Consider the following 22,447-nt stretch of genomic DNA (forward strand, 5'->3'; position numbering starts at 1 on the left):
AGTTACCTTGAAGACAGTTACATACTATAGGGGGAGAAGGTGTCTTTGCACTTCCTGTCCTCAGCAGTGTTGACTTGGAGTCACCAACCCTTTGACTCCTGGAGTAGCGCTAGGCAATGTTTTTTTCACAGAATAGCTTATTCGCTAAAAAATGTAGCTTCCATCAATTAAACTCTATTTGCAAATTTGTATAGTGTCCACTGACAAGTGCCAACCTACATGAAAAATCAAAATATTTCAGAGGTGTTAAAATGGAGCAGCTTCTTTTGAAATTTCCAAAACATTTCAGCTGTTAAGGCTGAAGTCACAAAGTGGCTGGAGGAACTTGGATTTCCTACATTAGAGATGTATGCCTCCCACCACTGGACTATGCTGGTATTTACAGCTCTCAGTCTCTCCTGTAGAAGCTCTCCCACTTCGTGGAGTTATTTACTAGCCAATGGACTGGGGATTTGAACTTAGCACCACAGTTACCAGGGTTTGGTGTCATTCTCACATTCCTTCCTTAAGTTGCAATAAGGGAAGTTTAAGTTGGACTTTAAGAAAAATGTCCTGTCATGGCGGCTAAGCACAGAAGTAAATTGCCTAGAGAGGTGGTAGAATCTCCATCATTGGACTTTTTAGAGCAGGGTAGACAAACATTGGTCAGGGATAGTCTACATAGTGCTTCATCCTGCCATGAGTGCAGAGGACTGGACTTGATGACCTCTCCAAGTTCTTTCCAGTTCTACTATTCTATGAATCCCTGACCCAGTAACCATCCTATCATCATGAATGAGTATGAACTGCGACTATGAATCAAAGGTGAACAATAAATATTCTTTCAATATATGAGACGCTAGAAGCCTTTGGGGTAACTGCTGAGTCTAATGAGAGAATAAAAAAGAGACATATAGGCTGTGTCTACACTAGCTCCCAACTTCAAAGGGAGCGCGGTAAGTAGGGTGTCAGGAGATTACTAATGAAGTGCTGCGGTGCCTATGCAGCTTTTCATTAAGTTAATTCTCCCCCACGGCAACTTCAAAGGGGCAACTTCGAAGTGGCAAACTTGGAAGTGCTGGCTTGCGCATAGCCATGCCTAACCCACCGGCTCTTCGAAGTGCCCGGGCTACTTCGAAGCCCCTTTACTTCAAAGTTGCCGTGGGAGAGAATTGGCTTAATGAAGTGCTGTATATGCACTGCAACACTTCATTAATAATTTCCCAACACCCTACTCACCATTTTCCCTTTGAAGTTGGGAGCTCATGTAGATACAGCCATAGAGGAGGATAAGGTCATACAGGCTGTTGTAGAGATATCTACCACAGAGCTGCATTTTGCAAGTGATAAAGATGGGACACTGTTGGGTGTCAAAAAAGCAGATGTTAGAAAAATTCATAAATAACAGTAGCAAGAAGTCACTTGGTCCAGGTGGTTGGTTTAATGCCAAATGTTCTGAAGGAGGATGAGAGTGGTGTGGCTGAGCTGCTAGCACAGATATGCAATCTCTCATTCAGATCAGCTGCTGTATCGGGCTACATCGACACTAGAAGGATCTGTCTACAGAAGTTACCATCTTTCAAAAGGACCCCCTGGACTCTGAAAGTCCCTTCTCCCGAAAACCAAGTAGGAAGAAGGGGCTTTCTAAGTCCCCGGGGGGGGGTCCTTTCAAAAGGCCCCTGTCTATACGGGCAGCATGAATTCTGAAAGTGGCACGTTCGAATTGAGTGTGGCTGCCATTAGGCTAATGAGGTGCTGCATGTTCATGTCAGTGCCTCATTAGCATCTTCCAAACTCCTTCATTACCATGCCCCTTCCAAGTGCAGAAGTAGCTTATGTTAGAGAACAGCTCTTTCAGTGGTCCATGGATAAATTTAATCTGGAAGTGAGAAGGTTGGACCAATCAGAGTCTTGCCCTTTCAACTTGAAACCTTCAGTAAAGTTCTGACATTCCTGCTAACTACTATGCATGCATCCCTTGAACACTTGTTGGGAGAGATGCAGATGGATGGAGCCTGCCAAGATCTCTTGGGATAGATCCTCATCTGCTGTAAATTGTTACAACTCCATCAACCTTAATTGAACTATGATAACTTACACCTGCTCAGGAGCTGCATACGCAATTCTTGAAAGCCACCAGATACCTACTCTTTTTAGACATACCAGCCTTCACAAAGGAAAGCAGGTTAGTATCATAGTGGGCAGGTTCTTTGCCAGGCAGACAAGTGCCCTTTAGCCCCTGATTGATCTGGGATTCACATTTGGGTTGGAAAATGAGCTGACTTCAAATGGCTTTATTTTTGTTATACTTACAGTGATGGAAAACAAATCTGGGCTGTTGTAGATGTCCTGGAACAAATTTTCCCCCAGATTTGACCAAGCCTCTGTTTGTGCACTTGCTGTTCTCAGCCAGTGAATTTGCTAATCTGATACTCTGGTGTCCAGATTACCTCTCCTGCCTGTACTGACAAGTGTAAGCGTGCAGCTCTGCCCACAGTGACTCGTCCTGATGATCAGCATGTAACCAGAGACCAATGTCTGAAAACTTGGTTCCCCATGTACCAATAATGAACGAGCAACTTCTCTTGTGTGCTTGTGTATGGGTTGGTCTGTTATCAAAAATCCTGTTTTCCTGTGGGTTTGTGCTGACACAAATAACCTCAACCTGTTTGTCCCGTGCAGATGAAGGACCTTGACTATACATATCCTGGTGGAGACTATAAATAGGTCCATCTTGAGTGACTTCATTGTTGAAACTTCTGAGAGGAAGTGATGCTGTTTGGATGCACGGTCTGACCCTATCAGATCTGAAGAAATGCAAGCCAGGCGGCTGCAATCAACAAAATAGCTGTTTCTCTCTTTTTTGAATAAAAATCTAGTGGTTTGTTCTTTTCTAAAGGCCCTCTTTGGATCCCTACACATCATCCTAGGTGTTTTGTTCTTCTCCATAGAACAGTGTGCTGTTGGGAGTAAGGATTTCTGAGGGTAATAAGAACTGCTATTCTGGATCAGACCGCTGCTCCAGTATCTTGTGGCGCTAGAACCAGCTGCTTCAGATGAAGTCGCGAGCTACACCTTGCTGGATGCCAGTGGTATAACTAGACCAAAGGGGAAGGTTCCTCTTTACCTCTCTCTGTTTGAAGTTTGCCTCTGTGCCGAAACATGAGGGCTTATATACCTTTTATTTTGATCAAATGTAAATGCTGGATATCTTTATTATCCATAGCAATATCTAAAGCTTTTAAAATCCTGCTCGGCTGCTGGCCTGCTGGTGTCTACTGGCAATAAGTTCTGCCCTTTCACATGGCTCAACCTCTGATAGTATCTCTCTATGAGAAAAGTGTAGGGTTAGAGTAGATACCTCCCCACAGGGCTGCAGACAGAGCAGCCAGGGACCTGGGCAAGCTGGTGGGACCTGGCCTCTACCCAACATCTTCTGTGGTGAGGAAGACTGATTTGGTATCACTTCAATGCCTTTCTCCTCCCTGAACTGTCCCTTTCCATCCCCACAGCCCAGAGCTGCTACCAATTCTCTTGCCAGAATCCGCTTCTGAGATGCATCGTTGGCTATTTACTCTTCAGATTTCTTCCTACTGCTTCGAACATCCAGCTTCCTTTGTACCTGTTAAAGTTCATGCTCTGGCTGTATGGCTGCTTCATGTAGGCTGGGTTTCCAATTTCTAAAGGCCACCCTTTGGCTCCAGTTGCTTTTGGAACCACACTGTTCAAGCCCTTTGCTTCCCTAGTTAAGGGTTGTATGTGACCTTGGAGATGACATTATTATGGTCACTTCATGAAGGGTCCCTCCTGTGTGACTTCAGAGACTTTTTCTGTAGTACAAATAGAACTAATGCTACTCCGTAGAACTTAAGAAAGATTCCATGGGAGGGATGGAGGTTAAGAAAACTTTGCCGAGTAGTTACGTGTGTTTTACCACCTGAGAAAGGGAAATAGAGGTGTATGCTGGTGTAACTAAGCAGAATTTTGCCCACTGTAGTCAGGGCTGGATTTAGGGGCAGTAGATCACCTGAAGTGCTGGGTCTGGGTCAGGGAGGGAGGCCAAGCACAGGATACTGCTTTTTGTTGTTAACAATAACAGGGAAAACATAATGTTTGATATAAAATGTTTTCTGTATTCCATAAGTGGATTCATTTTTTCCCTAACCTCCTAGAATGTTCTGGACCTTTGTGGAACCTCATGGAACCTTCCAGACTTTCAGAGAATTATATTTGCCTCAAACGTCATAGAATTTTGTCAGCCACGGGTGTATCTGCACTCACCTATTGTAACATTATTTAATACTGTTAAGGTGTGGTTTAATTTCCTCATGTTAGTAGATTTCAGGTATTCTTCAAATTACAAAGTTTGTATTAATTTACAGGACACTATTTGCTTATGGAGGTTGAACCTCTCTAATCTGGAACTTTCTTGTCCAGCAACATCCTTAATCTGGCATGATTTCAGTTTGCTGGACAACCACTTATCATGGGTGTGGCCAAGTTTCCCATGGTCCCATAAAGTTGGTTTCCGGCCACCAGGCCTGGCTCAGTGTTCTGAGCTGTGATTTAGCTGTAATTTACCCCTAAATGTCTTCTGAGAGCCCAGTAAGCAGTGGAAATGTTGGTAATGCTGCTAGACGGTATTGACCTACCGTTATCTGGCAAATTCTCTCATCTGGCACTGGACAGTTCCTGATGGTGTGGGATTACAGAGGTTCAACCTGTACATGGCATAAATCAATACGGATTTAGAGAGCCTAGTGTAACCCACACACCTAGTGGGTAGGGTTCATTGTCCCATGTAGTGGCACTCAGGCCACTCACAGAGAGAAAGAATGAGTGTCCTCTACAATCCAAAGCCAAGGCTCCTTTGCCCAAATTGTAGAGACTCTTACACTACACACCAGAGATCTGAGGTTCAAGCCTGCCTCAGGGCAGTTATGTAACCCCCCACAAAAGGCAAAATCTGAACCGGGACCTCATTGCATGAGCCTCTAAAGATTGAGCTAAAGCCAGCTAGCTCTCACCAGAATCTGTAGAGAAGACTCATTCTTTCTCAGTGTAAGTGGTCTAGGTGTTCCTACATGGGACAGTGAACCCCACCTAGATATGTGGGTTACCGTTAGAAGTGGGGGGCTTGTCCAGGATTTCAACTGGGTCTCTAAAGCTCAGGGCATGCTTCCTTAGCTAGGGGAAGTATGTAACCCCCACACCTAGGGGTGTGGTGTACTACCCCATGTAATTGCACCCACACCAGGGGTGTGCAAAGTGGGGGGCAGGCCCCCTCAGGGATGTGTGAAATCTCAAAAGGGGGGCATAGCACAATCATTTGCTGGGTCTCAGGCTCATCAATTTCATTTAAAATGTTGAAACATGTTACTGCTTTTACATATGTGCATTCACCTATACAGTGATTAATAAAGTTTTTAGATTCCACAGACTTATTTTCTTACACGTTCGGAAAGAGTTTTTATTTCATATGAATATAATTAAAATTTCCGTCAGTTTGGATTACATTAGATGGGTTGGGGGTGGGGGTTTCCCTGATAATTGCACAGATAAAAAGTGGGGCCTGAGGTCAAAGGTGTGCTCACCCCGATCTAGACCACTTATACAGAGAGAAAGAATGAGACCCCCTCCACAGTCATAGCTAATAGCCAGCTCGCTTTTTGCTCATGTGGCAGGGCCTCAAGCACTAAGTTCCAAAGGGTCCAGGTTTGGTTCCGCGCACCAGCATTAAATCAGGAAAACCTGCATATTCAGCGCCTCATTAGCATAATGACAGCCAGTCGCGCTTCGAAAGCGCTGCTTTAGAAATGCAGACTGGCTGTATCGATGCAGGCGCTTCGAAATAAACCCCACACTTCGAAATTCCCTTATTCCCAACGTGTTTTGGCCTTGGAGAGGTAACAATGCACCCTTTCTGCTCCTCCCTTGGCTTTTTAAGCCCCTGCCACAACGTCCTTAGTCCTGCTCCACACTCCATTTACTCTTTCCCTTGAGCCCCGCTTCTGTGCGCTCCTCCCCTTCATCCTGCTCACCTCCCCTTAGCTCTGCCCTACGCTTAGCTCCTCCCCTTAGTCCCCCCTACACCCACTTAGCCCCGCCCCTACACCACTTAGCCCCTCCCCGCCACTCACCAAGCCCCTCCCTTCATTACCTTGCGCCCCGCCCGCAGGACGCTCGGTCTCGCCACTCTCTCTAGTCTGCCCGCCCGCCTCGGGTGGCTTTACGCAGTAGCAGCCCCCGCTCTCCGGGGTCCCCGAAATAGCAGAGGGCCAGCTAGGATGCGGAACGAACGCGCTGCGGTGCGTGGGGCGCGCCGCCTCCATCCTGTAGGGAACTACTTCCGGTGGAGGCGGACGCCAAGAGGAAATTGTCCGCGTTTCTTCCGCCCGCTCCAGTAGGAGGCGGCCGGGGATTGGTTCTCGGCGGGCACGTGGGGTCAAGCGGCCCCTCCCGGTCCGTGCCTCACCATCCGGGGACTGGGCCAAGACCTTCCCGCTGTCGTTCAGGGCTGCGGAGCCGGCCGGGTGGGAAGGGGCCGCTGCCGGGCCGGGCTCTGGTGTGCAGACGCCCCCCCGCCCTACGACTGCGGGTCCCTTCCGTGCTGGGCACTGGGCTCACCCCTGGCAGCAGACCCCGCCCCCGCGGTGGGCCCCGACACATTGTGACGCCTTCACCACTGCCCCCCCCCATCCCGTTCCCGCTCCCTGGGTGGGACTGTGACACCCTGCAGCCCCCCTCAGGGGAGAGACACGTGACTCCCTCCCTCCTCAGGCGGGGCGCTGGGAATCACCTCTTCAGCCATGACCCTGCCCCGCCCGTGGGCTCCCTGGTAGCTGCGGGCACCGGCAGTTGGGGAAGATCCCTGGCATTGTTTGGCTCCCCCCATTGTGGCCCCAGGAACAGGGCCTGGTGTTGCTGAGAGTCGGGTTTGCTCCCCTGGCTGGTGAGTTGCCAGGGTCAGTCCCAGGCCCGCGCCAAGCCCAGCGGAACATGGAGTTTGCAGAGCTCATCAAGACCCCTCGAGCCGACAACGTGGTCCTGCACCGTCCTTTCTACCCCGCGGTGGAGGGGACCCTGTGCTTGACGGGCCATCACCTCATCCTGTCCTCGCGGCGCCAGGACAATGCCGAGGAGCTGTGGCTGCTTCACTCGAACATTGACTCCATAGAAAAAAGGTGTTGTTTCCCTTCTCTGCCTTCACCTAATTCCTCCTCTTCCTGAGCGGTGGGAAGGAGCGCGGGGAAGAACTGGGTGTCAGGAATCCAAGGGTGTAGTTCTAGTCTGGCGGACAGTGCAGTGTAATGATGAAAATAGAGGCCTGAGTGCTGGGATAGGGCTAGAATCCAGCTGTTTTGGACATTGACTGAGTTACTTCACTTCTCCTTTGGTTTCCCTCTTCTGTAAAATGAGGGTGATAATTGCCAGTTTTCCTGGGTTGACGAATGTTTGCCAAATGCATGCGTAGAAGGGGATTTTTTTGTACGTCGCTCTCCATCTGTAGCTCTCAAAGCACTTTACAAAAGCTGTAACTATCATAATCTTTGAGGCACAGATAGGTGAAGTGACATGCCCGAGATGTTGTAGCAAGGCCAATGGCAGAGCCAGAGTGGAACCCATGTATTTGTAGACCTAGTCCAGTACACTGCATGAGTTCACACTGTCGTTCTGCCATCCCACACTGAGAGCTGTACTGTGTGCAAGCAATTATGACTGTACTGCCTGTGTTGCTTACCATGCAGTTGAGTCTCTGCCTGCTTTTTATCAAGCTTAGCTTTGTGCCATCCACAGATTTCACCCACCATGAACTATGAGGGTAAAACCTAAAGGAGTGCCAAGACAACTCTGACCGTGGTTGAAAATTAGTCAGACTGTTTTATAGGTCATATTTTTATATCACTCTTCTTCTAAAAGTCAATCATCTTTGTAGTCGCTGCTTATGGCATGCTCTGTAAGCTGTCTGTGGGAAGATACTGTATGCTCATAGGGGAAAACTGAGGCATAGAGGTGCAGTAACATGGTCAAACATTGTCAAAGCCACGCCCAGCGAAGTAGAACTATTAGTAGAACCTCCAGAGTTGTGAGACTCAGTCTCTTACTGCACTATGTTACCTAAAAAAGCAATGAGGGGTCCTGTGGCACCTTATAGGCTAACGGAAATGTCTGAGCATCAGCTTTCGTGGGCAAAGACCCACTTTGTCAGATGCGGGTTACCTAATGCACCCAGAAATCTTATTCTGAGTCCTGTCTATCTTCCTAATCTGGTAAATCCCCAATTCAGTCTGAAGACAGTGACAGCTGAGCTGCTTGTCTGTGTTGCTAACTCCTTTCAGCTTCTGCTAACATCTCATGCTCTCATTTGAATAATTACCTCTTTCTTCCCGTATTTCCTACTCGCTTCCATCCTTTGTATTTCTAACTGCAACATTTTTTGTTTGTTGCTAGTAAGCAGAAGAGAAATAAGCCCATTTAAAAAAAAAAAAGAATTATGCTGCTTTGTGGGTGCATAGAGATCACCCGAGGCATTTTTAATAGGCACCTTTATCTGCATGTTTTTACTTAAGGACTTGCCTGCTATTTATTCCTAGGAGATACTGAGCAGTGGAGAATTTGCAGCTATAAAGGAAGGGACACCTGCTTAATTAAGGGGCAGAGGGGTAGTTCTTAGGCTGAATCGTTTTGGTCTTTTTGCTTAGCCCTTCTTAACTGTTCTGTGATTCAGTTGAAATAACTGAGATTTGGGGATGTTTTTCGGGGGCTCAGCATTAGAAAACAGGAAGAAAACCTTTAACCTCCTTTTCCCTACTATACGCTTATTCCTATCAGAAGCCAAACATGGGTGCACATCCATTTATAGTAGTCCCCTGAGATAAGCACATTCAATATGCGTGTATCTCATATTTGCATGATTGGGTCAGGGAAACCCTCTGTGAAAGGGGAAGAGACCTGATGGACCACTTAGCTCCTCCAGCCCAGCTCCAACAGCTGCCAGTGGGGGCGGGGAGAGGGGAGGGGATTCCTCTGTTAAGGGGGATCCCCCTGTTAAAGGGTTGCTGCTGGTGGGAGCATAGTAAAGCACTGGGTGTCAGGAATCCAGGGGTTTAGTTCTAGTCTGGTGGAGAGTGCAGTCCAGTGATGAAAACAGAGGCCTGACCACTGGGCTACAGATGGAAAGCGATGTACAAAAAAATCCTTCTATGCACATATTGTGCAAACATCAGTAAACCCAGGAAAGGAGGCAATAATCACCCCCATTTTCTGGAGGAGGAAACCAAAGCAGAAGTGAAGTAACTCAACCAATGTCCAGGGCAGTCCTAGCCGCCATTGTGTGAGGGACGAGATCCCCCGTCAAGGGGGAGAAGAGGTGGCAGAGCACTTTGCTCTGCCAGCTCAGCCCCAGCAGCTGCTGCGGCAGTGAGGGTGGGGGTCCCTCTAAGGGGGATCCTCCTGTTGAAGGGCTGCTGCCATGGCACAGGGGAGGAGATGTCCCTGTCAAGGGGTCCCCTACCCCTGCGGCAGCTGGCAGGGCTGAGCTGGCAGAGCCAAGTGTTCCGCCAGCTCTCTTCTCCACCCCTGCCCTGTTAAGCGCTGCTGCTGGTGGATCAAAGCTCCGCCGGCACAGCCCCAGCCACTGCCACTGGATGGGTAGGGGTGGGGAGTGTGCAGCTGGAAGCTGGCTGGGCACAGAGCCCTGTCAGCAGCTGTGGGATTCCCAGCTTGGGAATGGGAGCTGCTGCTGGCGGGGTCAGGGGACCCCTACTGCCCTGCATTGAGAAGTGGCTGGGCTCCTAGCCCAGCCCCCAGCAGCAGCCCCAGATGAGGTTGCCGCTTGGTTCCCGGCTCCCCTGTGCTGGCGGGACTCGAGAAACTGACCAGCCATGTGCTGGTCAGTTTCCGGGGGGCTGCTGCGTGGGTCCCAGCTCCCCCTACTCTGGGAACCAGGAAACTGACCAGCCCCAATGAGCTGGTCAGCTTCCCAGCTCCTACAACCCTAGGGGAGCTCAGAACCAGACAGCTGTCTGGTTCCCATCTCCGCCGACTTGCATGAAATTTGAGTTACAAGGGGGTAGAGAGCAAACCCTGCGTAACTTGGGGATCTACGGTATTTTATTTTTTTACAGATCACCATTAAATACTTGCTTTCTGTTTTCTAGAGGCACACTGGGAGGAGAGTCCTACTCTTAAGCATTAGCAAATAACACAAATTGCATGTAAATATACAGTAAACTCTTTCATATCTGGCAGCCCAGTGACCAGGAGGTTACTGGATATTCACATATTCTGGGTTATAGTGACAGAGACAGCTGTGTTAGTCTGTATTCTATCAAAACAAAAAAGCTGTCAAGTAGCACTTTAAAGACTTAACAAAATAATTTATTAGGTGATACGCTTTCAGGGGACAGACCCACTGCTTCGGATCGTAGCCATACCAGCACATACAGCACACATCTTTATATATTGGGTCTGTTCTGGTATGGGTGTGATCTGAAGGAGTGGGTCTGTCCCACGAAAGCTCATCACCCAATAAATAATGTTGTTAGTCTTTAAAGTGCTACTTGACTGCTTTTTTATTCTGGATAATAGAGAGGTATACCTAGCAATGCATAACACTAAAGAAAAACAAGATCAGACATTAAGAAACAAACAAATGTATGCAGAGTACTTTACTTACCAATAATAGCATTGTACACTGTGCACTTATACTGTGTTTGCTGTGTTTATTTGTATTCACTTTCATTACACTGTACTTATGGAAAAAGGAACTAAAATTTACTAATGGTTAAAATGCTGGTTATTTGAGAGTTCCAGATTATAGAATGCTGGAAATGAAAGAGTTACTGTATTTTGCAGGAAGATTTGAATAGCACGTTTTCTAAGCAAATGCGTAGCAGATAAATTGCTACTTGTCGGAGCTTTATTCTCATATTATGAGTATTGGGAAGGTCTATGTATGTTTATCCAGGAATTTGGACTTCCGTAGTGACTATTTCTCTGCCTAGTTGAACATACTATGTCTTTCATTGCAGGTTCATTGGCTCGTTAGGCACCATCATCATCAAATGCAAAGATCTGCGAATTATTCAACTAGATATACCTGGCATGGAGGAGTGTTTAAACATCGCTAGCTCTATTGAGGTAAGAGGTATTAATTTTTACTCTTTGTAATAAAGGACACATTCAGAAAGTTTCATAGCACTTACATTTTCAAAGCATTGTTTAGACTTTACCTATGAACAGCTGTTCGGAATAATTGAAGAAGGAGCTAGCAGAATGTAGGTTAAAAACTATGCTTTAATTTTAACTTACTGAGAGAGATCCTGATAGCCATGTATAACAATGACTGAAGCAGGCAAGGTGATGAAGTTCTTGTTCGGGGGCCATACATCAGCTAACTGACTCCGATGGATGTTCTAGTAATGCAGTAATTCCTACTGCGAATACTTCTGGCTGTTTCAGAAGGTGAACAAAGACTGTAAACCCATTAATTTGGTTTGGGAGAAGAATGGATTGTTGTATGACATGTTTGGTTTTTTTCATATGACTAGCAAAATTATAGTTGCCTTATTTGATCACGTCGTTCACCATAGTGTAAGGCTTTTTCCCAAACATGACAGAACTGTGCTCATGCATGAAAATAAGCAAGTGAAGCTCACTATTGTAGTTTCATTTGTCTAGGCTATGTACCAGGCAAAAAGCGAGTAGCGTAACTGGATGGTTTTATTAAGATGGGTGAATGTTATTTAAAATTAATTCCCTTGACTGTCTTCCTGTATAATGAGTCTCTTCTTTCCACACTTCTGTTGCACTGTTAAACAAATGCAACATTACTTCTAAATGTTGCATGGGCAGTGCCCACGGAAAGCAAGTAAGAATCACAAGCGTTCTAGATATGTCTGTCTTGGAGAGCTTTAGTATGTGCCACTAAGTTTGGGTTAGGTAAATTATGCTGCGGTTAAATTACAGTGCTTAAAGTACAACAATTAACTTGACATACAGTGTCTTTTCAGGGCTAATTACATAAACCTAGTTTATATTCTTCAGATCTGCCTTGTTTCCTAGTTCCAGTAACTGGCTGTGCAGGACTGTATCAAATGAACAGTAGAATCATAGAAGGTAGGAATGAAAGGGAATTATGTAGGTCATCTAGTCCAGTCCCCTGCATTGAGGCAAGATTAAATATTATCTAGACTAGACCATCCTGGAAAGGTTTTTCTCTAGACTCTTTTTAAAAACCTCCAGACACAGAGGTTCCATCACGTCCCTCAGTAATATCTAGTGCTTCATGACCCCTACAATTAGACTTTGACAAAATTTCCTAACCTAAATCTCCCATGCTGCAGTGTAAGCCCATTGCTTCTTACCTTGCCCTCAGGACAAGAACAAGATAAAGGCTATGTCTACACTAGAAGCATGTCAACAGAAGTCACTGTGGACAGGGTAATGCCAACAGAACCTCTATCAACAGATCGTGTCTACACACAACTTGCTCTGTCGACAGAGATATGCCAGACCGCACTGCCCTCTGGTGCCAGAAAGTGGAAAGGCAGCTCTGCAAAGAGGGCAGCCAGGCAACTGGAAGCCTTCTCTGTCGACAGAACTGGCTACACTGCACTTATGTTGACCTTACTATATCGAGGCACTCTTATGCCTCAAATTTTTGAGAGAGATTACTGTCGAGGAAAATGCAGAATTCTGTCGAGACTTTGTCAACAGAATGCTTTAAATGTGAGGATGCTCCCTGAGTTGTGTCGACAGAAGGCCTCTTAAACTCTCTAGCGTAGACGCAGCCAAAGAGAATAGTTTATCACACTGTTCTTTTCAACAGTCTTCAGGGTAAGTCATAGGATGTTATGTCTCCTCTCAATCCGGTCTCCTCCACACTAAGTAAACCCATTTCTTTCAGTCTTTCCTCATAGATCATGGTTTCTTAAACTTGAATAATGTTTGCTGCTCTTCTCTGGACTTTCTCCAGTTTGTCTGCATCTTTCTCAAAGCACAGTGCCCAGAACTGGACACAGTCCTCCATTTAAGGCCTGATCGGTGCTTAGTGAAGTAGAATTACTGCTTATGTCTTGCTTATAACACTCATCTTGTTACATCCCAGAATAATGTTTGGGGTTTTGGCAACAGTGTTATGTTTTTGACTTGTACTCAGTTGTGATCCACTATAAGCCTTGGATCCTTTTCCTCTCTATTCCTTCCAAGTCATTCATTCCCCTGTTTGTGTAATTGATTATTTCTTTCTAAGCATACTCTTGGCATTTGCTTAATTAAATTTCAGTGTGTTTATTTCCAACCATTTCTCTGGTTTGTCAGTATCGTTCTGAATTCCAAGCCACTTGGTGACAGCATGAGCAGCCTCTCCATCTTGGTACTGTCTGTGGTCTAGGAGTGTACTGTCTCCGCCATTATCAAAACAGTTTACGAAGATAGTGAAGAGAACCAAAACTAGGACAGATTCTCTCTTTCCCTCCATTGGATCCCACTCAATATGCCCTTCCAGCTTAATTGTGAAACATTGACAACTCTCCTCTGTATACACTTTTCCAGCCAGTTGTGTCCCCACTTTATAATAGGTTCATCTTTTATGTTTCTCTAGTTTGCTTAAGAAACTCTTAGGAGACATTATGAGAGAAGGCTTATTAAGCTTGAGCTATAGCACTGCTTCTTCTTTATCCAGGAAGCTTATTACTCTGTCAAAGAAGGGTATAAGATTGTTCTGACGTGATGTGTTCTTAACAGCTCTCTGTTGACTTTATTACTTCATTTTCTTCTGGGTGCTTACAAATTGTTTTTTCTCTTACCTTTCCATGTACCAAAGCTAAGCTGACCAGTCTATAATTCCTTAAGTTATCCTTATTCCCCTTTTTCTTGATGAGTACTGTATTTGCCCTTTTACAATCACCTGTCAACTCTGTAGTCCTCCACTAATTTTCAGAGATAATTTCCAGTTCCTTAAGTATCTAGGATGTATTTCATCAGGCTCTATCAACTTCAAGACAACTAACTTGTATAAGAAATTCTAAACTTGTTTATTCCCTATTCTAGCCTCAGATCTTGAGCCATTTAGACAGCTGTTCACTATGTTAGTGGTCCGATCACTGCTCAGATTTTTTGGTGAGAACTTATACCAGAAAAAGTATTCAACACTTCAGACGTTGCTGTGTTTTGTGCTGTTCTGTTTTCCGTTATGTGAGTAATGGACCTTTCCTGGATTTGGGCATTCTGTTTCTTCTAATGCAATTAGAAAATGCTTTCTTTTTACCTGTTCTTTTTACCCTAGTTTAGTGTTTGTTTTGGCCTTTCTTATTTTGTCCCTGCATGCTTGTGGTGGTGGGAGATTTTTCCACTTTTTTTGTGACTTTTTTGAGGCACAGGTCGTTAAAAGATTTCCTGGTTAAGCCACGGTGGTGTCTTATCATACATCTATGATTCCTATGGGCCAGGATAGGTGGCTCTTGCACTCTTAATAATGTCCTTTAAAAACTGCCAACTCTTTTTTTTTTTTCCCTAGACTTGTTGCTGCCACTGAGTTTGCTAGCATCTGCCTTGAAGTCCATTGTCTTTATTGTGCTGTTTTCCCTCCTCCCATTCCTTATAACTGTGATCTCATCATTTCATGATTGGTTTCACCCAAGCTGCAGTCTGCCTTCTAATTCTGAGTCCAGTTCTTCCTTTTCTATTCAGAATCAAATCAAGAATGGCCTCTCCCCAGTTGCCTTCTCCACCTTACGTAACAAATTGTTGTCTCCAGAGCATTCCAAGAACTGGTTGAATGATCTGTGCCTTGCTGTATTATATTTCCCAGAGGTGTCTGCGTGGTTGTAGTCCCCCATCACTGCTAAGTGTTGTGCTTTGGATGTGGAGTTTTTTTAGTTGTTTAGAAAAAGTCTCATCAAAATCTTTCGATGTTTTTGTGTTGAAAACATAAAAGGCCTCAACACAACCTACTTTATTTTATACTGCAGCACAATAAAATGGGCAAAAATAAAAGATGGGAAACATGGCAGTTTAGTAGGTGGTTCTGAATTAGTGATAGGATATAGAATCTTTCACCACTAGGTCACTAGTTAATCCAGCCCGGTGTCGGACAATTATTATTACCACTTGGCTATTCAGTGCATAGTGAAATCAGCTGATGTTGGACCACACTGGACAGAGGTCTATATCCATTCTGTGATTTACTTCCTTGTCTGTTCAATCCTTTGCCTCCCTGATAAGAAAAATTGTTTCTTAGTCTCAGAGTTAATATGCCGAGGTGAGGAAGGACGTATGTTGATGGTGGCTCATGTTGGAGAAGCTTGCAATGCTATGCCTGCCCTGCTGGAACCCTTTCCAAAAATACTAGTGTAATAGCTCAGAATGCTGCAGGATCAGTGTTGGAAGCTGTAGAGTTTGGACCTGCTGCTGTAAAATCCCATAACCCTTTTGAAAGAGTAAATAAAAGATGTGAGTCCAAATCCAGATGTTTTCCCTAGACTTTGAATCCAAATTGTATGTAAGAATGGCCATTCTGGGTCATACCAAAGGTCCATTCAGCCTGGTATCCAGTCTGCCCAGAGTGGCTAATACCAGGTACCCCAGAGGGAGTGGACCAAACAGGTGATCAAGTGATGTCTCTCCTGAAGAAGTGGGTCTGTCCCACAAAAGCTGGTTGCCTAATAAATTATTTTGTTAGTCTTTAAAGTGCTACATGACTGCTTTTTTGTTCTAATCATTTTAGTTGCCCTTTTCTGACGCTAGTGTATCTCCTCTGAGATGAGGAGACCACATCTGTATGCAGCATTCAAGATGTGGGTGCACCATGGTTTTATATAGGCAATACGATGTTCTCAGTCTTATACTCTATCCCTTTTTTAATGATTCCTAACATCCTGTTTGCTTTTTTGCCTGCCACTGCACACTGTGTGGATGTTTTCAGAAAACTGTCCACGATGACTCCAAGATCTCTTTCCTGATTAATTGTAGCCAAATTAGCCCCCATCATGCAGTTTGTATTAGCAAAACTAAAAGGTGAGAGCAATTGTACTGACATTTTTGACATGAAAGCTCAGCTGAGCAAACAAACCAACACTTCATTTTTCCACAGGCATTGTCCACCCTGGATTCCGTCACTCTGATGTACCCCTTCTTTTACCGGCCCATGTTCGAAGTTGTGGAAGATGGCTGGCACGCCTTCCTGCCCGAGAGAGAGTTCGAACACCTCAGTTCAGTAGTAAGTTGGATATCGGAAATTATTGGAACCGTACAAAGAGAGTCAATCAATCACTTCAGGCTTGATCCTGCCAAATGTTTTTGTGTGTGTAGTCTGAGCCGTGTCCTGCAGTACTGTGTAGGTCAGGGCCCTTAGCGTTACCAGCTAAACCCTGTGCGGTTGGAAGATGAAACCTGTTCATGGGGCAAAAATAACCTGTGTGCTGTGGGGAGGTGGTTGGCTGTTCGGCACCTGGTCTGAGTTGGAGAATTGCAATATGAGAGTTTTTCAGCCCTGAGCTGAAGGGACTGCAGTTAGTCCCTAAAGAGTTTTTCCTAGCCACAATTGAGGAATATGTTTATTTCCACACATTTCACTCAAAAAGCTCGAGCGAGTCTCAAGCCTTGTTTGCAATGAGGAAATCTACGAAAAAATCTCACCGGGCCTACCACTAGTTCACCCGAGCCTCTGCTAACATTGATGGCATTTGTTGTGTAGACAAGGCTCCTGTGAATAGGTGCATTTTTACCATGTCTGTAAACTCTCTAAAAGCAAGGAAGAAAAAGCGGTTTAAAAAAAGCCTGGCCATAGGGTTACCGTCACTGCTAATGCTAGTTCAGGTCAGTATGTTCCGGACTTCAAAGTTGCAGTAATCGCACACAGTCTCCACAGTGGTTCATGTGCCCTGTACTGCATCCATTAGTTCGTAATTAGAACAAAAAGCGAACATTGATTTTTTTTTTAAAGCCTCAGTCCAGTCTAATGTCTGACAATTGCAGTTTCCTGTATATGGTTGATAAGTGAGCCCATTGTTTTGTTTGGCCATGTTGATTTGCTGTGATTGTTCCAATACTAAAGCAGTCCAGGGAGAGATGCTGGCAGTGGGGAGGTGGCAGAGGCAGCAGGAAGTTACACCGCTAAAAATAGCAGCGTAGATTGGAAGGCACAGCTAAGCCATGTGGAGAACTCTGTAGAGTATGTAGCCTGGGAGTTCAGGCACGTAGGGCACTCTGCCAAATGAAACCGTGCCTCACTTCTTCTTTGCTTATACCCGCGCTAGCTAGACCCTCGTGCTGTCTGTTCTCTACAAACAGCTACTAAGCAGAGATGTATATTGAAAGCAGGCAAGTTATCATTGGTGGCTCCCTTGTCTTTCCATGTACCTGAGGTGTGGAAAGTTTTATTTTACAGATCACTGCCCTCTGGTGCTAGGCTTCGTTTGCAGTCGTTCAGTTGAACTGTGAGCTCTTAACCAAGAAAGATCAATGACGTCTCTTATTCCAAACCTTTAGACTCAACCTGCTGTTATAGAAAGGGTGATGCAGTACTGATTCAGAACAACCTAGATTTACTTCCTCAGAACAGTAGCTGAAGTTACCATTGGCTGAATATTTCCTGTTCATTCAAAACAAAAAAGCAGTCCAGTAGCACTTGAAAGACTAACAAAATAATTCATTAGGTGATGAGCTTTCGTGGGACAGACCCACTTTTTCAGTGGGTCTGTCCCACGAAAGCTCATCACCTAATGAATTATTTTGTTAGTCTTTCAAGTGCTACTGGACTGCTTTTTTTGTTTTGATAGCCATGCTAGTCTATACACTATCTCTTTGTTACTATTCATTCAACTTTTTCATTGAGCTGTAAGCAGCAAGTTCATAGCTACTTTAACACATTAATTCAAGGGCTAAGTAAGTTTCAGATTACAGGAGGTATCTTCTTTTTTCTAGTTACATTACCAATTAGAGCTGTTCTGCCTTTATCCCTAGTTAAATATTATAACTAGGGCCATACCAAATTCACAGCTATGAAAAACATGTCGTGGTCGGTGAAATTTGGTCTTTCCTGTGAAATCTGGGTTTTAGTTTACTTTCACCCTACGCTACACAGATTTCACAGGACAGACCAGTGTTTCTCAAACAGGATGTGACTCAGAAGGTGAGTGGGCAGGGTAGGCTTGCAAGCTTGTTATAGGAGAGGTTGCAATATCGCCCCCCCCCCCCTTACTTCTACTTTTAGAGCTGAGTGGCTGGAGAGTCATCTGCTGGCCAAGGGCCCAGTCTGAGGGCAGCAGAGTTGAAGTAAAAGTGCAGTACTACAACCAGCTAGAACGAGGTAGCACCTTCTGCATGGTCTTCTTTGGGTCAGGACCCCTGCGGTAACAACACCACAAAAATTCAGATATAAATACCTGCAGTCATTACATTTATGATTTTTAAAATCCTATGACTGTGAAATTGACCAAAATGGACTGTGAGTTTGGTTGGGCCCTGATTACGTCTGTTTTTCAGGAACTCTGGTTCATACAGAGTATCTCTCCAGGCATTGCACTGATGTCACTCGGTTGTGTATGAGACAACCGTAGCGTTTTACAACACTGAGGTGAAATGAAACAAAAGTTGGTCGTATTCAACTTTGTGTGTAGTTACATAGATTCTTTAGAGCTTCTGGAGTTTGTTCCCCTGGTGTCACCATGTGTTCATGAAAAATCTGGTGGACAGAACGTCATCCTCAATTTGTAATGAAATGTCACTGTACACTTGAAGTACAGCACTCCAGAAATTTTGTATAAGCAATTGCCTCGTCATGCTACGTTTCAACACATCTTTGTTTTCCGGCCTGGGTTGGATGCTGTGGCAAGATCATTGAATGCAAATGTGCTCCAAAGACCATGGAGCAACTTGCAAGTTGCAGTGTGCTGGCATTTATTGATGCCGTAGATTGTGTGTGCTAATGACGCTGTCTCAGTGGGGGTGAGACATAGGGCAGTAGCACTCTTGTCAAGTGTCTGCCAGGCTTAACAGTTCTAATGAATCCATCACTCCTGCAATTTGTACAGCTAAATTATGGCACTAAGGGTATGTCGATGCTACAGTGGCACAGCTACAACACTGCTGTAGGACTGCAGTGTAGACACTTACATTGCAAAAGGAGGTTGTCCATCAGTGTTGTTAATCCTCCTGTCAGAAGTGGTAGGTGGATCAATGGAAGAATTTCATCCACACTGGGGATTAGGTCTGCCTAACTGCAGCACATGGGGAGTGCTAGATTGGTTCAATTTTTAGGTACAGACAAGGTCTGAGTCAATTAAATATATTGCTGATGTCTTTGTGTAACTTCTGGGAGACAACAGTTTCTAATGTCTGAAAACCGTAATATAGTAACACCTTACTTAATGTTGTAGTTATGGTCCTGAAAAATGCCTCTTTAAGTGAAATGAAGTTAAGCAAATCCAGTTTGGCCTGGCGAGGTGAGGGTTAGGTTCCAGGGAACCTTTTTTCCAGCAGACAAAAGACATTGCTGCCTGTATGTGTATAATATACATTTTAAACAGTTTAATGCTGTACACAGCAATGATGATCGTGATGCTTGGTTGGAGGGTGGAGTCAGAGTGTGGAATATTTCTCAGGCAATGTCTTGCTAATAAATGATGAACTAGCACTTGGCTGAACCCTCAAGGATTATCGTGTTGGTAGCATAGCCTTAATCTGGCAGCAGCATGGGGTGAGGCAAGAGGGAAGAAATATGGCAGACCCACAGCAGTGGCTGCAAACACTTCCCTGCAGAAGTGAGGCTCGGTCAGAGGATGTCCTGACATCCGCACCCCCCTGTTCTCCCTGCACAGCAAGCAGGAGACTCTTGGAAGCAGCTCCAAGGCAGAGGGCAGGAGGGGAACAGCTGAACTGCAGTTGCCCAGCCACATAGCTTACAGGGAACTTAGAAGAGCTGATGGGAGCTGCTAGTTCCAAACCCCCACTAGGACAGACGGCTTCTCCAGGAAATCCTACCCGTAGTGGACAAAGCAGGCAGCCAAATGAGGAGAGAAGGGAACGTTGCACAATGAACATGGGCTGAAGAGATGAGCAATGTAACAGTGTGACACCATGAACAGGGCCAAGGTTAAGTGAGGCTTTACTGTGAAGTGGGTCTGTCCCACTAAAGCTCATCACCGAATATATCGTTTTGTTAGTCTTTAAAGTGCTACGTTCCTGCTGCTTTGTTTTGTTGGAGTACAGACTAACTCGGACGCCTCTCTGTTACTATATTTTGTATTGAAAGCGGGAACTTGAATCACACGAGGCAAACAGGTTTGCAGAGAGAGGAACTTTCTCCCTTTAGCCATTGCTTTTGTGCCCTCACTGGCATTTTTACGCCCTCCCAATTTACTATCCTCAGTTTAGTTTAGCTTATTGTACCCTTACCGTATAGTGTGTGAAGACTGTGAATAAGTTCTGATCTAATACAGATCTCTGCTGTGCTCTTCATGCCCTGGCTGTACTACTGCACGTGGTTGCCCTTTGCTTTCATGCCAGCAGCTGGTAATGACAAGTGCAATTTTGGGGTGTGTTCGCAATCCTACAAAAGGGGGAGAGAGCAAACGATATTTCACGTGTGACTTTGGTGGTGAAGTGCTTTCTGTCACTTCAGGGGCAGAGGACGTCTAGGGTACCTGATGTTGACACTAAAGGGGTTAATTGAATCTGTTTAAGTGGTGAGTGGACTACCTAACATAGCTGACACTAACAGCTGCAGTCTTCCTCCTAGCATAAAGGTAAGCCATAGCTCGACGGTTTGGCGGTACCATTCGTCTCTCATTACTTATGAAGGGGAGCAGAAGGGATGGGTGGAGTCAAACAACTGAAATGGGAGGTAAATTTGGTCCTTTTCCTTCCCAGTGATGGGCAGGGACTCAATGCAAGTGTGTTACAGAATTTTGGTTCTTTGCTTTGGTGCTTAATACATGGCTATAAAGTTTTTATCAATTCTTTGTCTACTGTGGAATTCTGAACAAGCTCACACATCTTCTGAGATGTGAAATGGCAAAGCTGTGCCAGGTGCTTAAAAAGGGGAACTCTGGCTTGTATTTGCAAGGAGCTGAACTGTGGTCTAGCAGGGTTCTCTTCCATCTGCTTCCTTCAGGAAATAACTTACAACTTTACAGCTGTGTCAGGTAACATCATCAATGGGGAGGTTTCCTACCCTGAGTACAGATTAGAACTAGATTTGTTTGTGAAACATAGTTGGAGTCCATTCTAGCTCTCAGACAGAGGCACTGTGTGCAATAGCCAAGGAGACCTTGGTAACAGCAGTGTCCTCCTTCAGCAGACACCTCTTCTGGTCAGAGGGACCACTGTACTTAGCAGGTTCTGTCACAAAATTCAGCACTGTGGAGCAGTGCAAAAATATGGGACAGCCACACTGGGAGACCTGCAATGCACAGGCATGTCCGTGGATGCAACCAATGTTGCATGCATTGAGTTGGAGCACTGGCTTACGTAAGTTTGGGCACATAGCAAACTTTTGAAGGGGGAAAACAATGCTAGAAATGTTCAACTGCTATAGTAACGGAGAGGTAGCCGAGTTAGTCTGTCCTCAAACAAAACAAAACAGCAGAGATGTAGCACTTTAAAGACTAACAAAATGATTTATTCAGTGATGAGCTCTCATGGTACAGACCTAAATTTTAACTGCTATAGTTAACTTCAAAGCAAGTTGACTTTGCTAGAACAGATGGACTTACATCACTTTGGCTTGGTCTGGATTGGGAAACTTGCTAAAACGTCCCCAAGCTGCTATTGCAGGTTGATGCTGTTTGTGTTTCAGTGTCATCCAGAGGCCTAGGTCAAAGCCCCTTTGCATTAGGCACTTTGCCAACTTATAAAAAGTCCCTGTCTCAGGCCAGGTCTTCGCTAGGGGAATAAGTTGATTTCAGATGTGTAAGTCTCTAACTATGGCAGTTGCGTAGCTAGGCTCGACTTATCTGAAATTGACTTACGTGGCTGTCCTCGCTGAGGAATATCGGTGGGGGAGTTTCTCGCATCAACCTCCCTTACTCCAGGAGTATAGGGATAAACTGCCAACCCCGAATAGGTCGATTTCACTCATCTCTACCAGACACACGAAATTGACCCCCTGTAAGATTGCCTTTGAGGAGGTTGATCTTCTGGGTAATGTAGACATGGCCCCTGAGAGTTCACCTGGTTGATCCCCCTAAATTTGGGATTAACCATACCTGCATCTGTAGGGTGCTCGCAACAGAGAGGCCAAGAACGCTGGCTGATTTATTAAATAGCCAATGTAATTTTTTGGCCGCACTGGCTTGCCTTGTTAGAGTGCTGTCTAGATACATGGTTTTTGTGGTGAAATTATCCTGTTTTGGGTGAGGCACAGATATTTAACCAAAACTCCTAAGGCTGTGTCTACACTAGTGAGTATGTAGAAAACTCAGGGGCTCTTTCTAAGGATCCCACAGAGCGTCTACACACACGT

At 45.2% G+C, this 22,447-nt stretch overlaps 1 protein-coding gene across 4 annotated transcripts in view; it reads left to right on the forward strand.

Annotated features, from left to right (window-relative positions):
- Positions 1–6,494: 6,494 nt before the first annotated feature.
- The window catches only part of MTMR9 (myotubularin related protein 9), a 75,510-nt gene continuing 59,557 nt past the window's right edge, over positions 6,495–22,447 (forward strand). For all 4 annotated transcript variants that reach the window (XM_074991488.1, XM_074991485.1, XM_074991487.1 and 1 more), the window contains exons 1-3: positions 6,495–7,163; positions 11,013–11,121; positions 16,076–16,201. In XM_074991488.1, the coding sequence (XP_074847589.1) occupies positions 6,979–7,163; positions 11,013–11,121; positions 16,076–16,201 (420 nt within the window). In that variant the 5' untranslated portion in view covers positions 6,495–6,978. The remainder of the gene's footprint in view (positions 7,164–11,012; positions 11,122–16,075; positions 16,202–22,447) is intronic.

Source organism: Carettochelys insculpta, chromosome 3 (genome assembly GCF_033958435.1).
Source record: "Carettochelys insculpta isolate YL-2023 chromosome 3, ASM3395843v1, whole genome shotgun sequence".
Lineage (NCBI taxonomy): Eukaryota > Metazoa > Chordata > Testudines > Carettochelyidae > Carettochelys > Carettochelys insculpta.